The following is a 20,407-nucleotide window of genomic DNA, read 5'->3' on the forward strand; positions in this document are numbered from 1 at the left end:
TCAAACTTTCACAGCAGTGTATCACACCAATACAAACATTTTCATTTACTGTTATTCTCTGTGCACATGTAAATACACACATGTAGGGCTTCCCTGGTGGCGCAGTGGTTGAGAGTCCGCCTGCCGATACAGGGGACACGGGTTCATGCCCGGGGCCGGGAAGATCCCACATGTCGCGGAGCGGCTGGAGCGGCTGGGCCCGTGAGCCATGGCCGCTGAGCCTGCGCGTCCGGAGCCTGTGCTCAGCAACGGGAGAGGCCACAATAGTGAGAGGCCCGCGTACCGAAACAAACAAACAAACAAACAAACAAAAAACACACATGTACATAACATTAAACAATTTGCTCTTATTGAATGCAGTGCAATCTATTTTTTGTTTTTATATATCATAAAGAAATACCAGGTTGTGACTCATGTATTATACTTCACAGGACAACGATTGATAAGTGGTGTGTGGTTTGAAATATATTGATTTAGAGGAAAAGTGGAAACAGAGGCTAGAAAAGTCGGTTTGGGGCTGTTTGTATTGGGCGGTATTCAGATGAATTTAAATAACGTGGATATTTCTAAGATGGAGAGAATGTAATAGGGAGGGTGGGATTGGACACTAACTTTTGTTGAGCAAGTAATAGTATGTGCTTGCAGTGATGGAGCTTGCACCCCTAGACGACATTGTTTTGTTACAGGTAGAATTAGTTTTGGTTTTACATCATTGGTTTAATTTGAGGGATGTCATAAGACTCAGATGTCTGAAATTAATTGTTGTGTTTAAGAACGTTGTTCAGCAGTATCTTACTTAGGAGGCAGGATACATTTCTTGGAAGTTTAGCACCAGTCGTAGTTGTGCTTCTTTTCATCAGTTTGTCTTTTCTTATGGATCCTCTCTAACTGATTAGGTTTTTCTCTCTCTATTGACAAAGCCCAGAACCTAATTGGGCCAAATTCTAAAAAGTCTGTAGTAATAAAGTATGAATATGGTGTGCTTTCCTTACTTCTTGCTTTTTGTCACTATCTACTTTTGTGTTCCTTTTGCCCAAATGACAGTTCCACTTACTAAATTTCATACTCCACGTGTATCTTTGTTAGCTATGTTAAATCCGTCGTTGGATAGCAAAGTGAGTGTAGATAAATTAATACACATGATTAAGCCAAAGGAGCTGTATTAGAATTGTGAGTAAAAATCTTGTCTTAATCATTTCAGGACTGGGAAGGAAGGCCAACCCAGAGAATACTACACATTGGATTCTATCTTATTTCTACTTAATAATGTGCACCTATCTCACCCTGTTTATGTCCGACGTGCAGCTGTAAGTAGAATTCATTTAAAAACTCTTTTGATTTGATAGTTGGTATCCTTTGGTGTGGATAACTTCCGTCATGGGTTTTAGATCAGAAGAATGAAAAGTTTGTTTGTATCTCTATGAAAGTCTCCTGAAGGGTCAAAATTAGATAGATCACTGTGATTTATGCATATTTTTTAAATCTGTGATTTTTTTACATGTAAGACGTGGGTAATGTTTATAACAACAGAAGTTTCAAAGCTGTTTGTAGGGATGTTTTAAAAAATTTATGAGCCTGTGGAAGGACCTTGATATTCAGAAATCTAGTTTAATTGCAAGGAAAAAAAATTTTTTTTGCATCAAAAAGAACCAAGTTTAGTAGACATCTTTTTAAAATGAATTTTTAATCAATTTTATAAACTTTTTTCATACTTAATTGATAAATTCATTTGTTTTCAGATGCTTGAAAGATGCCTGCTTTCTGTATCTGAGTGTATGAACACTACTTTTCTGAACAAGAAATATATATTTAGTGTCAAGTATGTATTGAAAAAGTAATATGTAGGGTGAAACTATTTAAGACTTTGGAAATAGTGGGATAAAATATCAGCATCTCGCTTTATAAAGCTATGTTAGCTCATATTAGATCTTTAAAAACTGAATCAGGCACTAATTAGAACGTTTTGTTGGATAAGTCCATTCATTTTGGGGTAATAAAGATAATCCAGACACTTGGTTTAGGTTTAGATTACGTCTCTGGGGAATGGCCGTAGTACATAACTGATTCTGTAATTGTTAACTGTGGGCCTTAGGACCTTTGGTCACGTAAGATTTAACTATTATATTTCTTAAATATTTGACAGATTGAAAGGGCAGAATTCTAAAAGTCTAGGGTTCTACAAATTTTGTTTTCTCCTGACTCCTTTGTATTATTTGCTCTTTCTTGTGAGCAGACCATTTCTGAAATGAGTTTTTCCTACTCATAGCCCCTGATTTAGTGTGAATAGACTCATACTTTTTTTGTTGGTGATAACGTATATATAATTCATTAGTGACCAAATGATGAAGTATGTTATAATACTTAGACACAGTAATTTAAAGAAAATCAATTCAGATATTTTAACTATTTATGATATTCCCATGTAGACTAGTTTTTAAAAACAAGCACAAAAAAATCGGTGGGCTCTTGTTTATACTCATCAGCAGAAATTAAATTTTAACCTAACTTTTGAAAAACAGATTAATTTCAAGTGATTAAATATAGTTTATCTCTATCATTGAGGAGCATGTGCAGAATGTTTGCTGCAGTGAAGTATAGTCAGTACTCAACATAAGATAATTAGCCAGGGATTAAGGGTTCTTGTTCATTGTTGCTTATATAAAGTAACAAAGGGTTTATAACTGTATAATCCCGTAACCACATGTTTTTCCCGTACTCTGTTGTCCTTAGTTTACATTATAAAAATGGTAGTGAAGGGCTTCCCTGGTGGCGCAGTGGTTGAGAGTCCGCCTGCCAATGCAGGGGACACGGGTTCGTGCCCCGGTCCGGGAAGATCCCACATGCCGCGGAGCGGCTGGGCCCATGAGCCATGGCTGCTGAGCCTGCGTGTCCGGAGCCTGTGCTTCGCAACGGGAGAGGCCACAACAGTGAGAGGCCCACGTACCGCAAAAAAAAAAAAAAAAAAAAAGATAGTGAAAATTGTGGTAATGACATGGCCCAAGGATGACTTGGTGCCTAAAGTATACAGTTTTATTTGTTTTGCTTACCTCTTTACAAATTGCTAATATAGGAGATTAAAAGAAAACTACTCATGTAGCACAATAGATACATTTTCCAGATTTAATTTTTCAATTTTTTCCCCTGCTTAAAAAATTTATACACACTCAAGGATAAGAAAAGAAATATGTAATGTAGAAGGTAAACAACTGTCGTTAACATTTTTCTGTATAGTCTCCTGATTTTTTCCCTGTGCCTAAGCAACACATACCTATTTTTTTAATCATTTTCTTTTTTTTAGTTAAAATGTAGTCGATATACAGTAATAAAATATTTTCAGGTGTACAACATAGTGATTCAACATTTATGTACATTGTGAATTAATCACCACAATAAGTCTAGTAACCATCTCTCATCTTACAGTTTTTGCAGTATTATCGAGTATATTCCTTGTGCTGTACATTACATTCCCATGACTTAGTTATTTCATAATTGGATTGTTTGCTTTTTTGACATTGAGTCGTGTGAATTCTTTATATATTTTGGGTGTTAATCCCTTATTGGATATATTGTTTGCAAGTATCTTCTCCCATTCAGAAGGTTGCCTTTTCATTTTGTTGATGGTTTCCTTCATGGTGCAAAAGCTTTTTAGTTTGATGTAGTCCATTTTTTTATTTTGTTGCCCTTGCCTGAGGAGATGAATCCAAAAAAATATTGATAAGACCATGTCAAAGAACACACTGCCTATGTTTTTTCCTAAGAGTTTTGTTGTTTCTTAATTCTTACATTTAAGTCTTTAATCCATTTGAGTTTATTTTTGTATATGGTATAAGAAAGTGGTCCAGTTTGATTCTTTTGCATGTAGTTGTCCAGTTTTCCCAGGACCATTTATTGAAAAGCCTGTCTTTTCCTCAGTATATGTTCTTGGAACATGTACTTATTGTTAATTATGAAAATATAGTTTTAGTGGCTCATTTAGTTTATTTGAAACAGTTCAGTTACCATGTCTGGAGGAGGTCTGGTTTGGGTGTGAGAAAAGAAAGCACTTTGGAAACTTTGAATAAAATGAGCAAGCAATGGGACTAAAAAGATATTTGTCCCAAAAAACAAAACATCATGAGTAAAATTAAAAAATAAATACTTAGAATAAGCCAAGGGACAAAAAAGACTGTAATCGGTATTTCAAAGAGGATCGGGTTATTGTTTCATTTCTAATGCTTATCTTTTGTATATCTTACTGGAATTTTGAGGATAAAGTTACCAAAAATTAGTATGCTTAAAAATTGTCAAGATTTTATTAGGTTCTTTCAGCCTAATTATTTTCTAAAAAACATGATTCTAAATATATGTTATCAAGATATGTTGGAATAAAATTCAGACGTTACAGGATGTTGATCTTTACCAAGTTTCTTATAATTGTTATTGATTTGATATCTATTTTAAAATTTTGACTTTAGACTGAAAATATTCCGGTGGTCAGAAGACCTGACCGAAAAGATCTACTTGGATATCTCAATGGTGAAGCGTGTGAGTAATTTTTTAATTGCTCTCACTCTTAAATAGACATTGTTGCTTTTTTTTTTTTCTCCCTGTGAAATAAGAATTAGTGGGAAGAGATTGTGGATTCCCACTAAAAACTTCCCCTACCTGCAGCTGTGTCCACATGCTGTCTTCTCCTTCCTGTTATAGTGGATGCACTTGGCTCTTTGGGCCAGTCACCCCTTCCCTGCATGTGGGTTTCATCTCCTTTCGCACTCTCAGAGACTCTGCCTTTGCACATTGCTGCTTCTGTCTTGCATCGTCAGTTCTCTTTCTTCTGCACCATTCCCTTTAAAACATACACAGTGGTCTCCCTCATTAAAAAAGTTCTCTGAGACCCCCTGTCCCCCACCTTCCTACTCTCTACTGGTCCATTTGTCTTCTCTTTTTCATTACAAAATTCTTTACAAGGGTTGTGTGGCGTCACTGCCTCCTCTTTACCTCTAATTCCCTCTTGAATCTACTCCAGTCTAACTTTCTTCCTCACCATCTCACTCAAATCACCCTTATGAGCTCAGCACTGACCTAAGGACTGGCAGATCCTTTGGTCTCTCCGCTTCACAGCTAACTTGACCTCTCAGCCTTTGATACTGTTGACTGCTTACTCCCTTTTGGAAAGCCTTTCTTGACTTGGCGTTCGGGGCACCAGACTCTTGAGGTTCTCTTTCTACTCATTGTCCACCTCACTTTTTTTTCTTGCTTCCTCATCTCCAACACTGATGTGTTCCTGAGCTTCACGTTTAGAAATTCCCTGTCAGCATCTTCCCTTGGATATTTAACAGGCGTCTGAAGTGTAGCATATCCAACATAGAGTGCCGAAATAGAGTTCCTTCCCTTCTCCCCACCGACAGAACGGAAGCAGCAAGTCTGTTCTCCCGGTGTTCCCGTCTCAGTAAATGGTACCCCATTCATACAGTTGCTCAGGCCACCAACCCTGGAGAAATCTTTGATTTCTCTTCTCTCACAGCTCACGTCCATTCCATCAGCAAGTCCTTTCTTTACCTTTGAAAGTATGACAGCTTCTTACCATCGTACGCCCACCCCGCTCCACCTTCCTCTTTAGACCATTTCATAGCCCTCCCGAAGGTCCTCGCTCCACTGTTTCCTACGGTGTAGCCTCTGCTCACCACTCAGAGGGACCTATTTTTGAAAAAGCATCTGAACTTGATTGTGTCACCCACCTGCTCAAGGCCATCCTGTGGCTTCCCATCACACTTAGAATACAGCTCATGCTCCTTTCCTGAGCTTCGCGACTGTGCTTCTGCCTGTCTCTGTGCCCTCATCCTCTCCCAGTCTTCCTCTGCCCACAGAAGTCCAGTCTTCCTGGTTCTTTAGCTTTTCTAACCTTAGAGTCTTTGCACTTGCTGTTCCCTCTGTGTTACATTTTGTTTCCTGCATTGTCACGTGACTCACTTCTCACCACCCCATTCAGAGCTGTGCTCTAACGTTCCCTTATATATATACGTTTATGTTTTTATTTATGTTTACATACACTTTTACGAACATGTGTTGTGATACTGGAGTATATTCTTTGAAGTTGATTTCAGTCAGGTTATCTCAGTTTGTAAGTTAAATGGTCAAAAATAGTTTGTCCTCTTACAGACTTTCTAATACAGATTAATCTTTTATAATAAAATGCTTTTACAAGCCTGCTTTAAAACATTTTTTAAGGGAAATAACCGTATATAAAGTAAGAAATATAACAAATCTTGAGCATTCACTTGTAATTATATCCAATACATGTCTTCAAATATTTATCTTCTCACAGAAATCTTTTTAAATCTTCAGCAACATCGGCCAGTATAGACAGAAGTGCCCCTCTAGAAATAGGTCTGCAGAGATCTACTCAAGGTATGTCTTGTTGCTTGTTTATATTGAACGTTCAAACACCAGTCCCCAAACTATCCATTTATTTACTTCTTTTTTCCTTACAGTCAAACGAGCTGCAGATGAAGTTTTGGCAGAAGCAAAAAAACCGCGAATTGAGGTAATGGAACTTTATTTGAAAAGTGATTCGGTTTTTCTGTGGAGATTGGAATCATGTAGTAGTAAGAATTCTTTGCTCATAGTAGTCCTAAGAATGTTCTTTTTTCCTGGAAAAGTGGTAATATTAGAATGAACAGTTGATTAATAAGTAGCTTGAGCTATCATGTAAGATCTCTCATACAAGCTGTGTGATGGACAAATCACTTTATTTTCTTTGTCTTTATATCCTTATGATGAAAGTGTTGGCCTAGATGAGTGGTCAGAAGACTTTTTGTATAAAGGGCCAGATAGTAGCTACTTCAGGCTTTTTGGGCCTTGTAGTCTTTGTCCAGCTCCTTCACTCTGCCACTGTAGTGTGAAAGCAGGCATAGGCAATGCATAAATGAATAGGCGAGGCTGTATTCCAGTAAAACTTTATGAAACAGATGGCCAGCCAGGTTTGGCCTTTGCGTTGTGGTGTGCCTACCTCTGGGATAAGGTGGTGTAGGAGTTTACTCCACTCTGAAGAGCTGTGAACATGAAGTCCTTATTCCAGTTACTTCTTCCAATATTGACATACCAGGTTATATGTTTTTCTGGTAGCATGTTATAGCCAGCAAGTGGAATATTAGTGTTGGTAAACAAGGGTAGTTCATGTTAAATAGAACCCTGTAAGCAATGCAGTTAACGTTGAAAAGAAAATTTGTTGACCAGCTCGTATACTGCGTAAGACAATTAAACTTTAGGAGTTCAAATTGTATGAGTACAATACTGTTTATTTAGGTTTGTAACAAGCCCCCGATCAGTTGCATATAAACCCTCTGAACATGGAGGATCGTGTCTTAGAGGCACACTTAAAATCTGAGCAGTGACTGCACTGGCTATGTATCAGTGACCAGAAGAGGAATAACACCTGTACTCACCAGCACTGTTAACATCACTAGAAACTGAAGTTTTGTCATTTCACACTTACGTAAAAATCAAATGGTTGTACCTTTCGCCTGCTTCATGAACAGCAAAGCATCCACAATTAAGGATAAGAGAGGTAACTTAAAGGGACAGGGTTGGTTGGTAAGTACATGCAGTAGAATCACTGACAAAATTTGATGCTAAGATTACATAATTTTACTTAAGGATACTCTGGGACAGGGACGCGATGTTTTTCAGAAGATAGCGATAATTAGCTTGTTGTTATTCTGTGCTAGGTGATACTGTATGTACTTTATGTATATCATTAACTCATGTAATCCTCACCACCACCTCCTGAAGTGGTCAGCACTGTGCATGTCATCTGTGAGCAAACAGGCTCAGAGACAAGTGACTTGCTGAGGTGCACAAAACTGGGATTAGAGCCCAGGCGGTGTGGCTCCTACCTAGTCCACCATGCTGGGTACAAATTTTGTGGCAGTAAAACTGAAATTTTCCCCAACTCTCTTTGTGTGTAAGGAAGTTATAACCCACTTTGTACAAACTGAGTGAATATAGGACTTCCCTGGTGGTGCAGTGGTTAAGAATCCGCCTGCCAATGCAGGGGACACGGCTTCAAGCCCTGGTCCGGGAAGATCCCACATGCCGCGGAGCAACTAAGCCCGTGCGCCACAACTACTGAGCCTGCACTCTAGAGCCTGCGCCCCACAACTACTGAAGCCCACGCACCTAGAGCCTGTGCTCCGCAACAAGAGAAGCCACCGCAATGAGAAGCCCGCACACCGCGACGAAGAGTAGCCCCCACTCGCTGCAACTAGAGAAAGCCCACACATCAACGAAGACCCAACGCAGCCAAAAATAAATAAATAAATTTTTTTAAAAAAGTGAATTTAGAGATACCATTTAGTTGGAAAAACGCAAACTTCATGATTTAATTATTTGAAAAAAAATTGAACATATCAGAAATGCAAAATTGCTAGGATCTGGTAACTTTAGAAACCAGCAAGAAATAGCATCATAAAATGCTTTCCAGAGCATTTGTAGGGTTAAAATGAATTACATAAATAGCTATTGATATATTACATAAACAGTTTTCAGTTCAGCAGATCTATATTGAGGACCTGCTGGGCACTATGCTAGCAGAGAGAAACCTTAGGATCTGGTTAAAACCTAGGCTGCCGTTGTCTCTAAGATCAGTCTCCTGAGACTTCCTTGGTAGTCCAGTGGTTAGGACTCCCTGCTTTCACTGCTGAGGGCCCGTGTTCGATCCCTGGTTGGGGAACTAAGATCCCCACAAGGCACACGGCGTGGCCCAAAAAAAAAAAAAATCAGTTTCCAAAGGAACTTGAGTAATATGTATTAAATCATTCCTACAAATGGAAAGAATTTAATGTGCTTGTTAAAATATTCATCTTTGCATTCATCTCAGCAGTAGGCCTGTTTCGAGTTTTACACGGTTAGAACACAATTGGAGCACATCTCTCTGGACCTCTTGAATGTACTGATGGTTATTATACAATTTCATATTTGTTAGCCATAGACACTGACTCTGGTTCTCAGTTTTCTTGTTTGTTGATTGTGGGCATTGAACTAGATCAGAATTAGTAAGTTTTGTTTTTAAGTAACCGAACACTTTTCAGACTGACTTTTACCTGAGATTCTAATATCTAAATGAGGTAAAAGTCGAGCTACCAAAGTTGAATTCAGATAAGAAGTGGCTCCTGGGCACTTTGTAGGAAGCCCCTGATGTTCTGAGGCACATACTTTGAAAACCATTAAAGTTTCACGTCTGGTGTTTTGTTCTGTGCTGATAGATTCAGGACCTGGGGCAACAGATGAAAAAAATCTAGACCCAAAATGAAATTTTTGACTGTGGCAAAGCCTTCTCGTAAAATTTAGTTATAAACTTCCCTGAAGAGAAGGAATTTATTTGTTGTATGTTATCTTTCTGAATAAAAGTAGCTATGATATGTTATGGGAAGAACATTTAATCATAGAAAAAACTTACTAAAGTTTATTTGTAAGCTTTTAGTCAGTTTTAATCTTACATGATCCAACAGATATTTATTATTGTTGTCTTTATGTAACTAAAAATATTTTAAAATTGACCAAAGGCCAGTGATGTCTGGGAACTTGGGTAAGGAAAAGTTATGTGCAGTGGTTTTTTCTGTTGTTGTTCTACAAGTTAAAAAAAAATTTAAAATATTCACTGAGTGATTATTTTCAGGATGAAGAGTGTGTACGCCTTGATAAAGAGAGATTGGCTGCTCGTTTGGAGGGTCACAAAGAAGGGATTGTACAGACTGAACAGATCAGGTAAGAGTTTCTTTAGTAGAAACTGAGCAGTCTAGGTATATGTAAGTATATATGGAAAAAAAGGATATTAATATGCTGTCTACATGTGTTCTTCATTGCCTGCAGTTCAGAAGATGCTTGAGCATGGTTTTTGATGGGAGGATTGGAAGCCATTGTGCTACTTATGCTTTCTGGAAGCTTCTTGATTCTGTTACCATATTGATCTTTCCTTTTTAAAAATTACTCTATAATCCAAGCCACTCCTTTATCATGAAATATTTTGTTGGTTTATAGCAGTGATTAGCAAACTTTTTCTGTAAAGTACCGTGTGTTAAATATTTACATTTAACATGATTATTGATATGCTTAATTCTAGTTTTAATTTGCTGTTGTTTTCTGTTTGTCTCTTTGTTCTTTTTCCTTTTGGGGGTACTAAAATTTTGTCTCCCAAGAAGGAAATTCATTTAATTTTGGATTAAATGAATACATGCTGTAATTCCTTTCTGTCTTTTTTGTTGGCTGATTAGTTTCTGCTGTTGTCCTATTTGAGGGGTTGCTAGGGTCACAGTCCACCTTCAGTGTTCCATCACTTGTGAGTAAGCACGGGACCTTAGCTAGAAGGCACTCCCAGTTCTCTCCTCTTTGCCTTTGTGATACTGTTGTCGTACATTTTACTCATACATGTGTTATAAACACCAATATGCATCGTTCTTATTCTTGTTTAAACAACTATCTTTTAAAGAGATTTGAATAAGAAAAAAAATTTATATACCCTTCCCATGCCGCTTCTTTCCTGTTGTAGACCTGTGTACCCATATTTTTTCCTTCTGCCTGAAAGACTTCTCACCCCAGCCCCCAAAAGACTTCTTTAACATTTCTTTTTTGTGCAGATTTGCTAGTGATTCTTTCAACTTAATTTTTATTTCTGAAAACGTTTATTTCCCCTATTTTTTTTTTTTAATTTTCACTGGATATGGAATTCCAATCTACATTTTTTTTTTTTTTTTTGCGGTACGCAGGCCTCTCACTGCTGTGGCCTCTCCCGTTGCGGAGCACAGGCTCCGGACGCGCAGGCTCAGCGGCCATGGCTCACGGGCCCAGCCGCTCCGCGGCATGTGGGATCTTCCCGGACCGGGGCACGAACCCGTGTCGCCTGCATCGGCAGGCGGACTCTCAACCACTGCGCCACCAGGGAAGCCCCAAGCTACATCTTTTTAAAGTACTTTAAGGATGTTGTACTGCTGCCTTCTTGATGGCGTTGTTTCTGATTAGAAATCTGTCATCCTTATTTTTGTTTCTTTAAATGTGCCCTTTTTTCTCTGACTACTTTAAAAATTTTCTGTATTGCAGGTTTTGAGCTATGTAATTATCACCTGACCTGGAGGAGTGTTCTTCATCTTTCTTGTGCTTGAGGTCCATTGAGCTTTTTGAGGGGATTTTTGGGTTCATAATTTTCATTGAATTTAGAAAAATTTTGGTATTGTTTCTTAAAATTTTTTTTTCTTTTTCCCTCTTTCTGGCCTAATTACTCGTATTCTTCTGGAAGCTGTCCAACAGCTCACTTGGGTTCTTTTCTTTTTTTGGATTCTTTTTTCTGTTCATTTTGGATAATTTCTATAGTTCACTAATATTTTCTTCTGTAATTATATTCACATTACATTTATAGGCTCCAACATTGTATTTTTTTTATCTCTACAAGGTGGTTAAATATGCAGTCCATGTCTTTACTTGTTAAGCATATGGAATAGTTGCATTAATTATTTTAATGTCTTTCCTAGTCCTACGTCTGTGTCAGTTTATAGTGTTTTTGGTTTAGATTTCTCCTCATTTTGGCTTGTATTTTCCTGTTCCTTTATTTGCCTTATAATCTTTGGATACCAGACATTTTGTATTTTATGTTGTTGAGTGCTAGATGTTTTTGTATTCTTCTAAATTTTCTTTAGTTTTGTTTTGGGACACAGTTAAATCACTTGGAAACAGTTTTTTCCTTTTGAGTCTTGATTTTAAGGTTCGTTATTTGAACTATGTTAATTTAGAGTAGTTATTCCCCACCAATGCAAAGTCAAGACCATTCTGAGTACTCTACCTAATGCCCCAGGAATATGAGGTGTTCAGTCTGGCTGGTGGCAACAGGTATTATTATTCATCCTGAGTGAGTGCTGGACACTGTTCCCTCTAATACTCTTGGTGGTTCTGTTCCTAGCTTTAGTTTCCACTTGTTAATGTGCTAATCAGTATTCTGCTGGAACGCTCGAGGGGGACCTTCTGTGCAGCTCTCTCTTCTCAGGTACCCTGGCCTGTGAGTTTCCATACGCCTTGTTCTTGCTGGAATCCCAGCACCATTTTCTCAGATCAGGAAATACACTGTTTTGCCTGGGTTCTCCTCCCTCTGCCATGTTGGAAACTTTCAAGGCCATAAACTGCAGCTTTCATAGGACTGACTTATTTAGTTTTCATTTGTCAGAGATCACTGTCTTTCATTGCTTGATATCATGCTATTGTGTAAACTATTGTTTCAAGTACTTTGACTGGTTGTTTCAGGACTTACTTCATCTTGGCTGGAAGTAAAAGTCCAATGATTGAATGTCCAGTGCACGTTTGATTATAGTTTAGAAAAGTATTTGAATTTGGCTCAAGGTATGCTGGTATGCTTTAGATTTTAAGGGAAAGTTGTGTAGTATTATGTAAAATGAGTCGAATACTGATGCATATTGAGCATATACTTTGAGCAAGTACTTTCATACCTAATGTAAGTAAAATACATACTATGTAATACTACCATGCTTAAACCTGCGGGAATTCCTGTCCTTTTCCCACATGTTAAATACGTAAACGTATTTCAAGATTGTCATCTTGTGATTAGCCTAATAATTTTATCAACTGTTGTTAAGGTATCCAAACACTTTTTCTTGTTTTACATTTTGAAAAATGACACTAAGCTTAAGATTGTCATCTTAATGAAATCTATTCTTTCATTCTAAATAGTTCTGAAAGCATAGGCTCTGTTTGCTATTTCACATGTTATTTGAAAATAAAGGAAAGAAAAAGAAAATTTCAAAATACTGTTTTATCTTCTAGGCTTTAAAAGGAGTATATGTTTATGTGGCATATAAAAGCCTCTGTCATCTATAAAATTGATATGTTGTACATTGTAACATATAGATTTGAAACCTTGAAATAAGTTTCAAGGAAAACCTAAACTGTGAATTCTTCACAGAATGAAAAATTTTTACCCCCATTCCAGGGTGGTGCATGCACATGCTCACATATGTGTGTGTGTTTGTATAATTTGCATGGGTGGGAGGGAGGGTTAGCAAGTAAAAGTCTCATAGAAAAGGGCTTTTTTTGGGGTGGGGGGAAGTGCAGAGAAAGGTTTATTGCAGGGCCAAGCAAGGAGAACGGGTGGCTTGTGCTCAAAAAACCCAAACAATCCGAAGGGTTTCAGCAAAGTAGTTTTAAAGGCAGGGTGAGGGAGGGGTGTCCCAGGGTATGTGATCAGCTTGTGCAAAATTCTCTGATTGGGAGGGCAAGAGGTTAAAAAAAAAATGTGAAAAATTTTTTGCATTGTTCCTTCTAAGAAATTACTAATTTGCTTATAGTGCAATGTTTCTATAGGGTCTCTTACATGATTAGACGTTATCAAGCATGTCAGCTTTATATATAAGAAGGAAAGCTTAATTATTGCCACTTATAGTGTTATTACCAGGAACTTAAAAATGTCACAGACTATTTTATTATGTGCTCAAGAGATCCTTGCTGTGAATATTAAGAAAGAAATTGCTTTCAGGTCTTTGTCCGAAGCTATGTCAGTGGAAAAAATTGCTGCAATCAAAGCCAAAATTATGGCTAAGAAAAGGTCTACCATCAAGACTGACTTAGATGATGATATAACTGCCCTAAAACAGAGGAGTTTTGTGGATGCTGAAGTAGACGTGACCCGAGATATTGTCAGCAGAGAAAGGGTGTGGAGGACACGAACAACTATCTTACAGAGCACAGGAAAGGTAATTGAAATATTTTATTTTTTCGTTAGAGTCAGTGTGTGTGTTTCATCTACGATTGGTTACAAAACTGGTTAAAGTTTCCCATGAGGAGGAAGTTTCAAGTTTATATCTGACAGATCAGTAATAATGTAGACTTCTAAGGGGCTATATTTACCATTCCATTCTAGCATGTGGTTGGTTGTTGGTCACCAGAGAAGCTGATGAAAAAGTCTGATTCAAAGTGTGAGTCCCTTTATGTTCACCTCATTTGTAGATCCAAAGAGATCTACAGTTTTCTTGTTGATGGGAGTTTTGCTTAAACCTAATGAACAAGGAATATTGGTGGCAAGCTCTCTGGTCATTAATACTTTTTTTTTTTTTTTTTTTTTTTTTTGCGGCATGCGGGCCTCTCACTGTTGTGGCCTCCCCCGTTGCGGAGCACAGGCTCCGGATGCGCAGGCCCAGCGGCCATGGCTCACGGGCCCAGCCGCTCCGCGGCATATGGGATCCTCCCAGACCGGGGCACGAACCCGTATCCCCTGCATCGGCAGGCAGACTCTCAACCACTGCGCCACCAGGGAGGCCCTAATACTGTTATTAATTTTTTTCCTCACAAAGTAGAGAACTTAACGAAAATCAGTCGGCAAACATTTATTGAGTGTATTTGATACATTATAGTCTGTTGGGTGGATGTTTATTCCTTATTAATGGAGTTGTTTTGTTTTTTGCTACAGGATTGTGGGTTTTCTTCCTTCCCTTTCTCCTTCTTTCCTCCCTCCTCCTCCCCTTCTCCCTGTCTCCTTCCCTTCCTATTCATGATTACAAAAACTGCATTAAAAAACATCCTTGTACATACACCTTTGTGCATTTATGTCTATATAGCAAAAGGATTAATTCCTAGAAGTGAATTGCTGATCAAAGGAGATATGTACTTTAAATTTTGAAAGATAAGAAGTTGAAAGATACTGGATGTTCAGTATCTTAATAGATCTCCAAAAAGGTTGCGTTGATTCCTTTTCACTTACCTCTTTTCTCCTGTCTTTTCCTCCCACACATCCGAATTTTCCCTTAAATGTTAATTCTTCACTGATGCCCAGTTCACAGTGGTGATTTGGTGAGAAGGTTTATAGAAGTTATGAGATTACTGATGGAAGTGAGCTTTAACATTGGTCCAGGCAGACTGGTTTTCTTTGCAGTTCTTTTTGGATTCTGGCCTTAAGTTTACTGTGCCATTTTAGTAGGAATAAAGCTACTAGAAAAGAATATATGAAGGAAAGAATTCTTTTTCTTTTGTACTTTGACTTGTTTTACAAAGTACTTGAGGTCGAGGTTAAGAATCATTCTCCAGAGCTTAGAATTATAGAGAAATTTGAGAACATGAGTAAACTTTCATTTTTGTATTTAAAATAAAGTGATCTGTTGATACTCATTTTTACTGCCTAGTATGGCTAATAGTTAAATATTGTTACTTATATTGTTCTACCAATGTTCATTGTAATGTTTGAAATGAACAATTTTCTTTGAGCTCTAGGTGGCAGGATTGTACCATCATTTCAAACCTTAGTGTTCTAACATAATTTAGTGTTGTTGGCACCAATGTGTAACTTTAAAAATAAGTTAATACTAGAAGAACTGTTTGGTAGCTAGGTTTGTTTCTATGACTATGAACATTTTTAAAAGTCAAAAACAACGATTTTAACTGGTAGCCTCTCTGTATACTGTTCTCATCTGCAAAACTCTAAAAGAAAAAACCCTCTAAAAAAACATTTTTAGGTACTTATAGCCCTGAAAGGCCCTGTGATTTTTGACAGATCTTCATTATTACCAGGTATCGGGGCTTTCTTATTTTCTGAGTTTCCGGAATAAAACACAGGTTTAAAATTCTATGAAAAATGTAACTACATACTTTTGTAGTTATATTACCACTGCAAACACCCTACAAAAAGGCAGCCTGATTTTATAATACTGTTTAAAACATACTTTTAGGGGCTTCCCTGGTGGCGCAGTGGTTGAGAGTCCACCTGCCGATGCAAGGGACGCGGGTTCGTGCCCCGGTCCGGGAAGATCCCACATGGCGCGGAGCGGCTGGGCCCGTGAGCCATGGCCATTGAGCCTGCGCGTCCGGAGCCTGTGCTCCGCAACGGGAGAGGCCACAACAGTGAGAGGCCCGCGTACCGCAAAAAAAAAAACCAAAAAAACCCCATACTTTTAAACTTACATACACTAGTATATGTTCATCTTTGAAAGATTGATAAAAAGAGGTCACTAAAAGGAAGATAATAATGCCCTGTAATTCTACCACACAAAGATAGCTAGTAACATTTTGATTGATTCTTCGAGAGCTTGTGTCTCTCGTGAAATGCTTTATTATTTTTAAAGTAATGAAATTTGACTTTCATATTTTCAACTGTTTTCATAATAGGATTAAGGTTTTATTTGCATATGTCACTGTGTTGACCTTCTCACTGCTGGTGCAAAAGCAGTGGTTGGTTAACTGCTGGCATCTTGGCATGAATCAAAGCATTGGCACCAAACTTTGCTAGTAGCCATTTTGTTCTTCACCTACTAATGATGTCCTTGGTGAAATTTGAAAATTTACTAATTTTATTAAATCTTAACCTTTGAGTATATGTCTTTCTAGTATTTTCTGTGATGAAATCGGAGCATACAAAGCACTCCTGCATCCCAAAATGTGATGATTGTCTCCACAAAGAGCACGTGTGCATTTGACATTTTTTCGTAAATGAGGGAAGAAAGCCTGTTCCTTCAAGAAATGGAACTGACAGTATTCTTTGCCAGTAATAAAATGCGAACTTTCATGAGAAAATTAGAATTTGGGAGGTTTCTTTTTGCTACTGAGACCTTAACAGTTTCCTAAATTTAACATAGTGCCACTCTTCCTTGTCATTACTTTTTGTGCATTTTGGAAAATACTTTTTCACAAAAACAAGTTATTTTTACATGGAATAGTTTTTTCCCTCATTTTTGTAGGAATTAATATTTTAAAAATATTTTAGTTTAAATTTCTAATGTGATAAATATTGTAACCTATATAATAAAACTCTTTGGGGTGTGCCATAATTCTCGAGAGTGGGAAGGGGTTGTGAGACATTTGTTTGCTGTCCTAAAGAATTATAGGAACTTGTAAGAACTATTAGTGGGGCAATGGTTAAAGTTATGTTTCAGGCCGTCTCTCCTTTTGTATACATGTTTATTTGTGTAATATTTATTCAACATCTACCAGCCAGGCACGTGGTGGGCACTCACTCGAGATGCATTGGTCCTGGCTTTCACAGAGGTTATATTCTTTAATAGGAGAGAGAAAATTAAATAAGCAGTAATTGTGACATATGACATTATAGGGATGCTACCCAAGAAAGGCGGCTAACTTGGTCTAGAACAAAGAGGAGAGAATGATACCTAAAGAGTAAAAAGTAATTAGGAGGGACAAGCTGTCCAAGCCAAAGAAACAGTAGTCTTAATTGTCTAGAGAAGAGAAATCATTTGAGGTTCACGAGGACAGGGACGACGTCTCTCTTAATCGTCATTGTGTCTGAGTGCCAAGCGAGGTGTTTGGCTTATAGTCATAACACGTTGCTTAAAATGATAAGTGATTGACAGGCAGAATTAGAAGAGCCCCAAGGGAACTGAGGGAGCAACGCAGGTAAAAGAAGAATATTTCATGAAGGAAGGAGGAGTCAGATTCGTCAGCTTTGTTCATTGTTGCTAAGGTTGTTCATGCAGAAGTTAAGTTAAATTTTTAAATTGCTTTCCAACTTAAAAACTTTGAAAAGTGCATGTTGAGTCCTAACAAACAGTATCTTAAAGCTTTCAACATCTCATAAAAATTATAGCAGTCTGAAATTAGCACTGGAGTTTATTATACCTAGAAGAGAATATAGTAGTTGATTTCTTTCAGGAGGATTAATGTCTTTTAGAATTAAGAAGCCCCCTTGGCAACAAATCTGCCATATTTTTATTTTTTTTTAATGTTAACTTGTTTCCTGGTTACATATTTGAATAAATGGAGAATATGAATAAATTTATAGCCAGTTATGCACTTTAAGTAAAATGAAAATAAGTGAGTAACACGGGGTTTATAATAATTGGTCTTTGGATGAATTTCCTAGTAGCAGTTGATTCTTACTTACATGTGTAGTAATCATACCTCATTATGATGTAGTAGGGAAGAATTGATAGGAAGAAAACTGAGTCTGAAATTGTTGATTAAATAAACTTACTGCTTTTGGATATTTAATTTTAAGCAGACTTAATAATTAAAATCCATTTGTTTCAGAATTTTTCCAAGAATATTTTTGCAATTCTTCAATCAGTAAAAGCCAGAGAAGAAGGGCGTGCACCTGAACAGCGACCGGCCCCAAATGCGGCACCTGTGGTAAGAATGTTTTGCTGCTTATGTAGTAATTTTAATGAACACGATTATTCCGTGTTGTAATTTTGAAAACATCTTAAAGTATTTATTTGCTTCTTTATTGTATAGTTGACATACAATGTTATATTAGTTTCAGGTACACAACATAGTGATTCGACGTTTATATATATTACAAATTGATCAGACCGTAAGTCTAGTAACCGTCTGTTACCATACACAGTTATTGCAGCATTAATGACTGTGTTCACTATGCTGTATATTGCATCCCTGTGACTTAATTATTTTGTAATTGGAATTTTGTACCTCTTAATCCCTTTTACATATTTTGCCCCAACCCCTTCGGTGACCACCAGTTTGTTCTCTACATCTGTGAGTCTGTTTCTGTTTTGTTTAGTTTGTTGATTTGTTTTCTTTTTTAGATTCCACATATAAGTGAAATCTATGAAGCCAGTTTCATAAGGTTCAGCAAAGGAAAAATGATATGCAAATAAAACCTTTTTATATAGAACTTTTGAAAGTATGTCAACATTTGGTAGAGTACTAATGCAGTCCTTGCAAGAACTAGTAGTTTTATTTGTTCATGAAATCCTTGGTGTTTACCCTTTTAGAGGTAGTGAATTTTTGCCGGTATTTGGACGAACACTTGAGGTGACTTTCTGGCAAGTTTTTAAGTGCCTCTTATTTGTCAGGCAGTTTGCTGACAAGGATGCAAGAGGGACAAGAACGAAAGCCCCTTTGAGCTTGTAGTCTAGCAGGACATAGAGATGAGTCAGACAGGTAGTGAGGCAGGTGCCGTTATGGTGAAACACAGGGCGCCTACAGTCATGAATTGGTTGATATCTTGAATAGCAGCTGGCATGAAACTTAGGTCAAATCTTAAAACAGTTTGGCCATTATCTTCTTGACTGAATATTCCCTCTGTTTCCGTAATCATTAAAATACTTGAAAATTTTAATGTTTGGTATTTCACAATAGAAATGTATACCTAGTGACAGTCTTGAATGAGTATCTTTTATTTGGAATAATAATACCGGTAGCATCCTGTTGTAACAGAATGAAGCATATTTCAGTATTTATGAATACCATGAATTTCCCAAGCAATTCTGGGAATATTCTTTAAATCTGTTTCTTTAGATTATTACAGACTGAGTTTTATATAAAGTATTTGTGAATTAAATTATACATCATTAGATTAGCAAGTTTTTCTAAGTATTTTTAAAAAACACCTTTGTTAGCTTCAGTTTTACACTGTACATTGATACATGGGTTTATTGTCATTGTTATTTATTTAATATAAGGATTAATAATTGGAATAATTCAGTTAAAAGGCTCCAACGTGTCAGCTCAATAAGCTTTGCATTAAAAGTTTTTTTTGTTAAAAATAATTCATGACTGGAGACAGTTTATTAATTTGTGAAGAAATTTAAGTAATTAGAATGAAATTACCAAGTACACCGATTTTATTTCTGCAGTGTCTAAGAATTTTGCTTTGTGCCTTCGTGCATGTTTACTTGGGGTCCTTTGCCTTGTCCCTGGCAAGGATGGTGATTTTCTAGCAGTAAACAGTATCTTGAAAATCAGCTTCAGATGATTCCCCACTTTTGTCTACTCCTCGTTTTTGTCTTATTGGCTCAAATATTGAGAAGAAGAAGGCTTAGAAAACAATACCCTTATTGTGTTCTTTTATTATGAGTATTAAGTAACAATTTAAACAATATTGACATGTAACTCATAGTTATTATATTTTTCTACAGGATCCCACATTGCGTACCAAGCAGCCTATTCCAGCTGCCTACAACAGGTACGACCAGGAAAGATTCAAAGGAAAAGAAGGCAAGTTACTTAATTTTGGTCTTCCCCTTACCATGGCCTTGCTGAACTTGAGAGGCAGCGTGGCCTGGTGTTCGGGGCAGGGGTTGGCAAACTACTGTCTGCAGGCCAAGTCTGTGCCACCACATACGTGTTTTCGTGAAGAAAGTATTGTTGGGACACAGCCACACTCATTCATTTTTGTGTCGCCTGTGGCTCCTTGAGTGCCGTGACAGCAGTGTGACTTGCGACAGCGATCGTGTGGCCTGCAAAGCCTCAAAATACGTCCAGCATTTTACAGGATGAGGTTGATGAGTTACTGGAAGTGCAGTCTCTCTCAGTTTCCTCCCGTGTGTCGTCACGTTACTGATAGTGGCGTTAGTAAGTAGTCCCCGTCGTGTAGTGTTCTTGTGGGGGTTAAACCGTTGACGAGGTACACAGAATAGTAACTGGTGTATATAAGAAGCCATCTGTACATATTTACTGCTCTTAGCCTGAA

General features: G+C 37.5%; 1 protein-coding gene across 1 annotated transcript in view; it reads left to right on the forward strand.

The window, feature by feature from the left end:
* CDC73 (cell division cycle 73) overlaps positions 1–20,407 on the forward strand; it is a 92,705-nt gene that overhangs the window by 1,781 nt on the left and 70,517 nt on the right. Inside the window, exons 2-9 of the mRNA XM_082612983.1 lie at positions 1,202–1,307; positions 4,455–4,524; positions 6,325–6,387; positions 6,471–6,523; positions 9,656–9,744; positions 13,511–13,727; positions 18,004–18,102; positions 19,854–19,932. Coding sequence (XP_082469109.1) covers positions 1,202–1,307; positions 4,455–4,524; positions 6,325–6,387; positions 6,471–6,523; positions 9,656–9,744; positions 13,511–13,727; positions 18,004–18,102; positions 19,854–19,932 — 776 coding nt within the window. The remainder of the gene's footprint in view (positions 1–1,201; positions 1,308–4,454; positions 4,525–6,324; positions 6,388–6,470; positions 6,524–9,655; positions 9,745–13,510; positions 13,728–18,003; positions 18,103–19,853; positions 19,933–20,407) is intronic.

This window comes from Mesoplodon mirus (genome assembly GCF_964341445.2).
Source record: "Mesoplodon mirus genome assembly, chromosome: 3".
Classification (NCBI taxonomy): Eukaryota; Metazoa; Chordata; class Mammalia; order Artiodactyla; family Ziphiidae; genus Mesoplodon; species Mesoplodon mirus.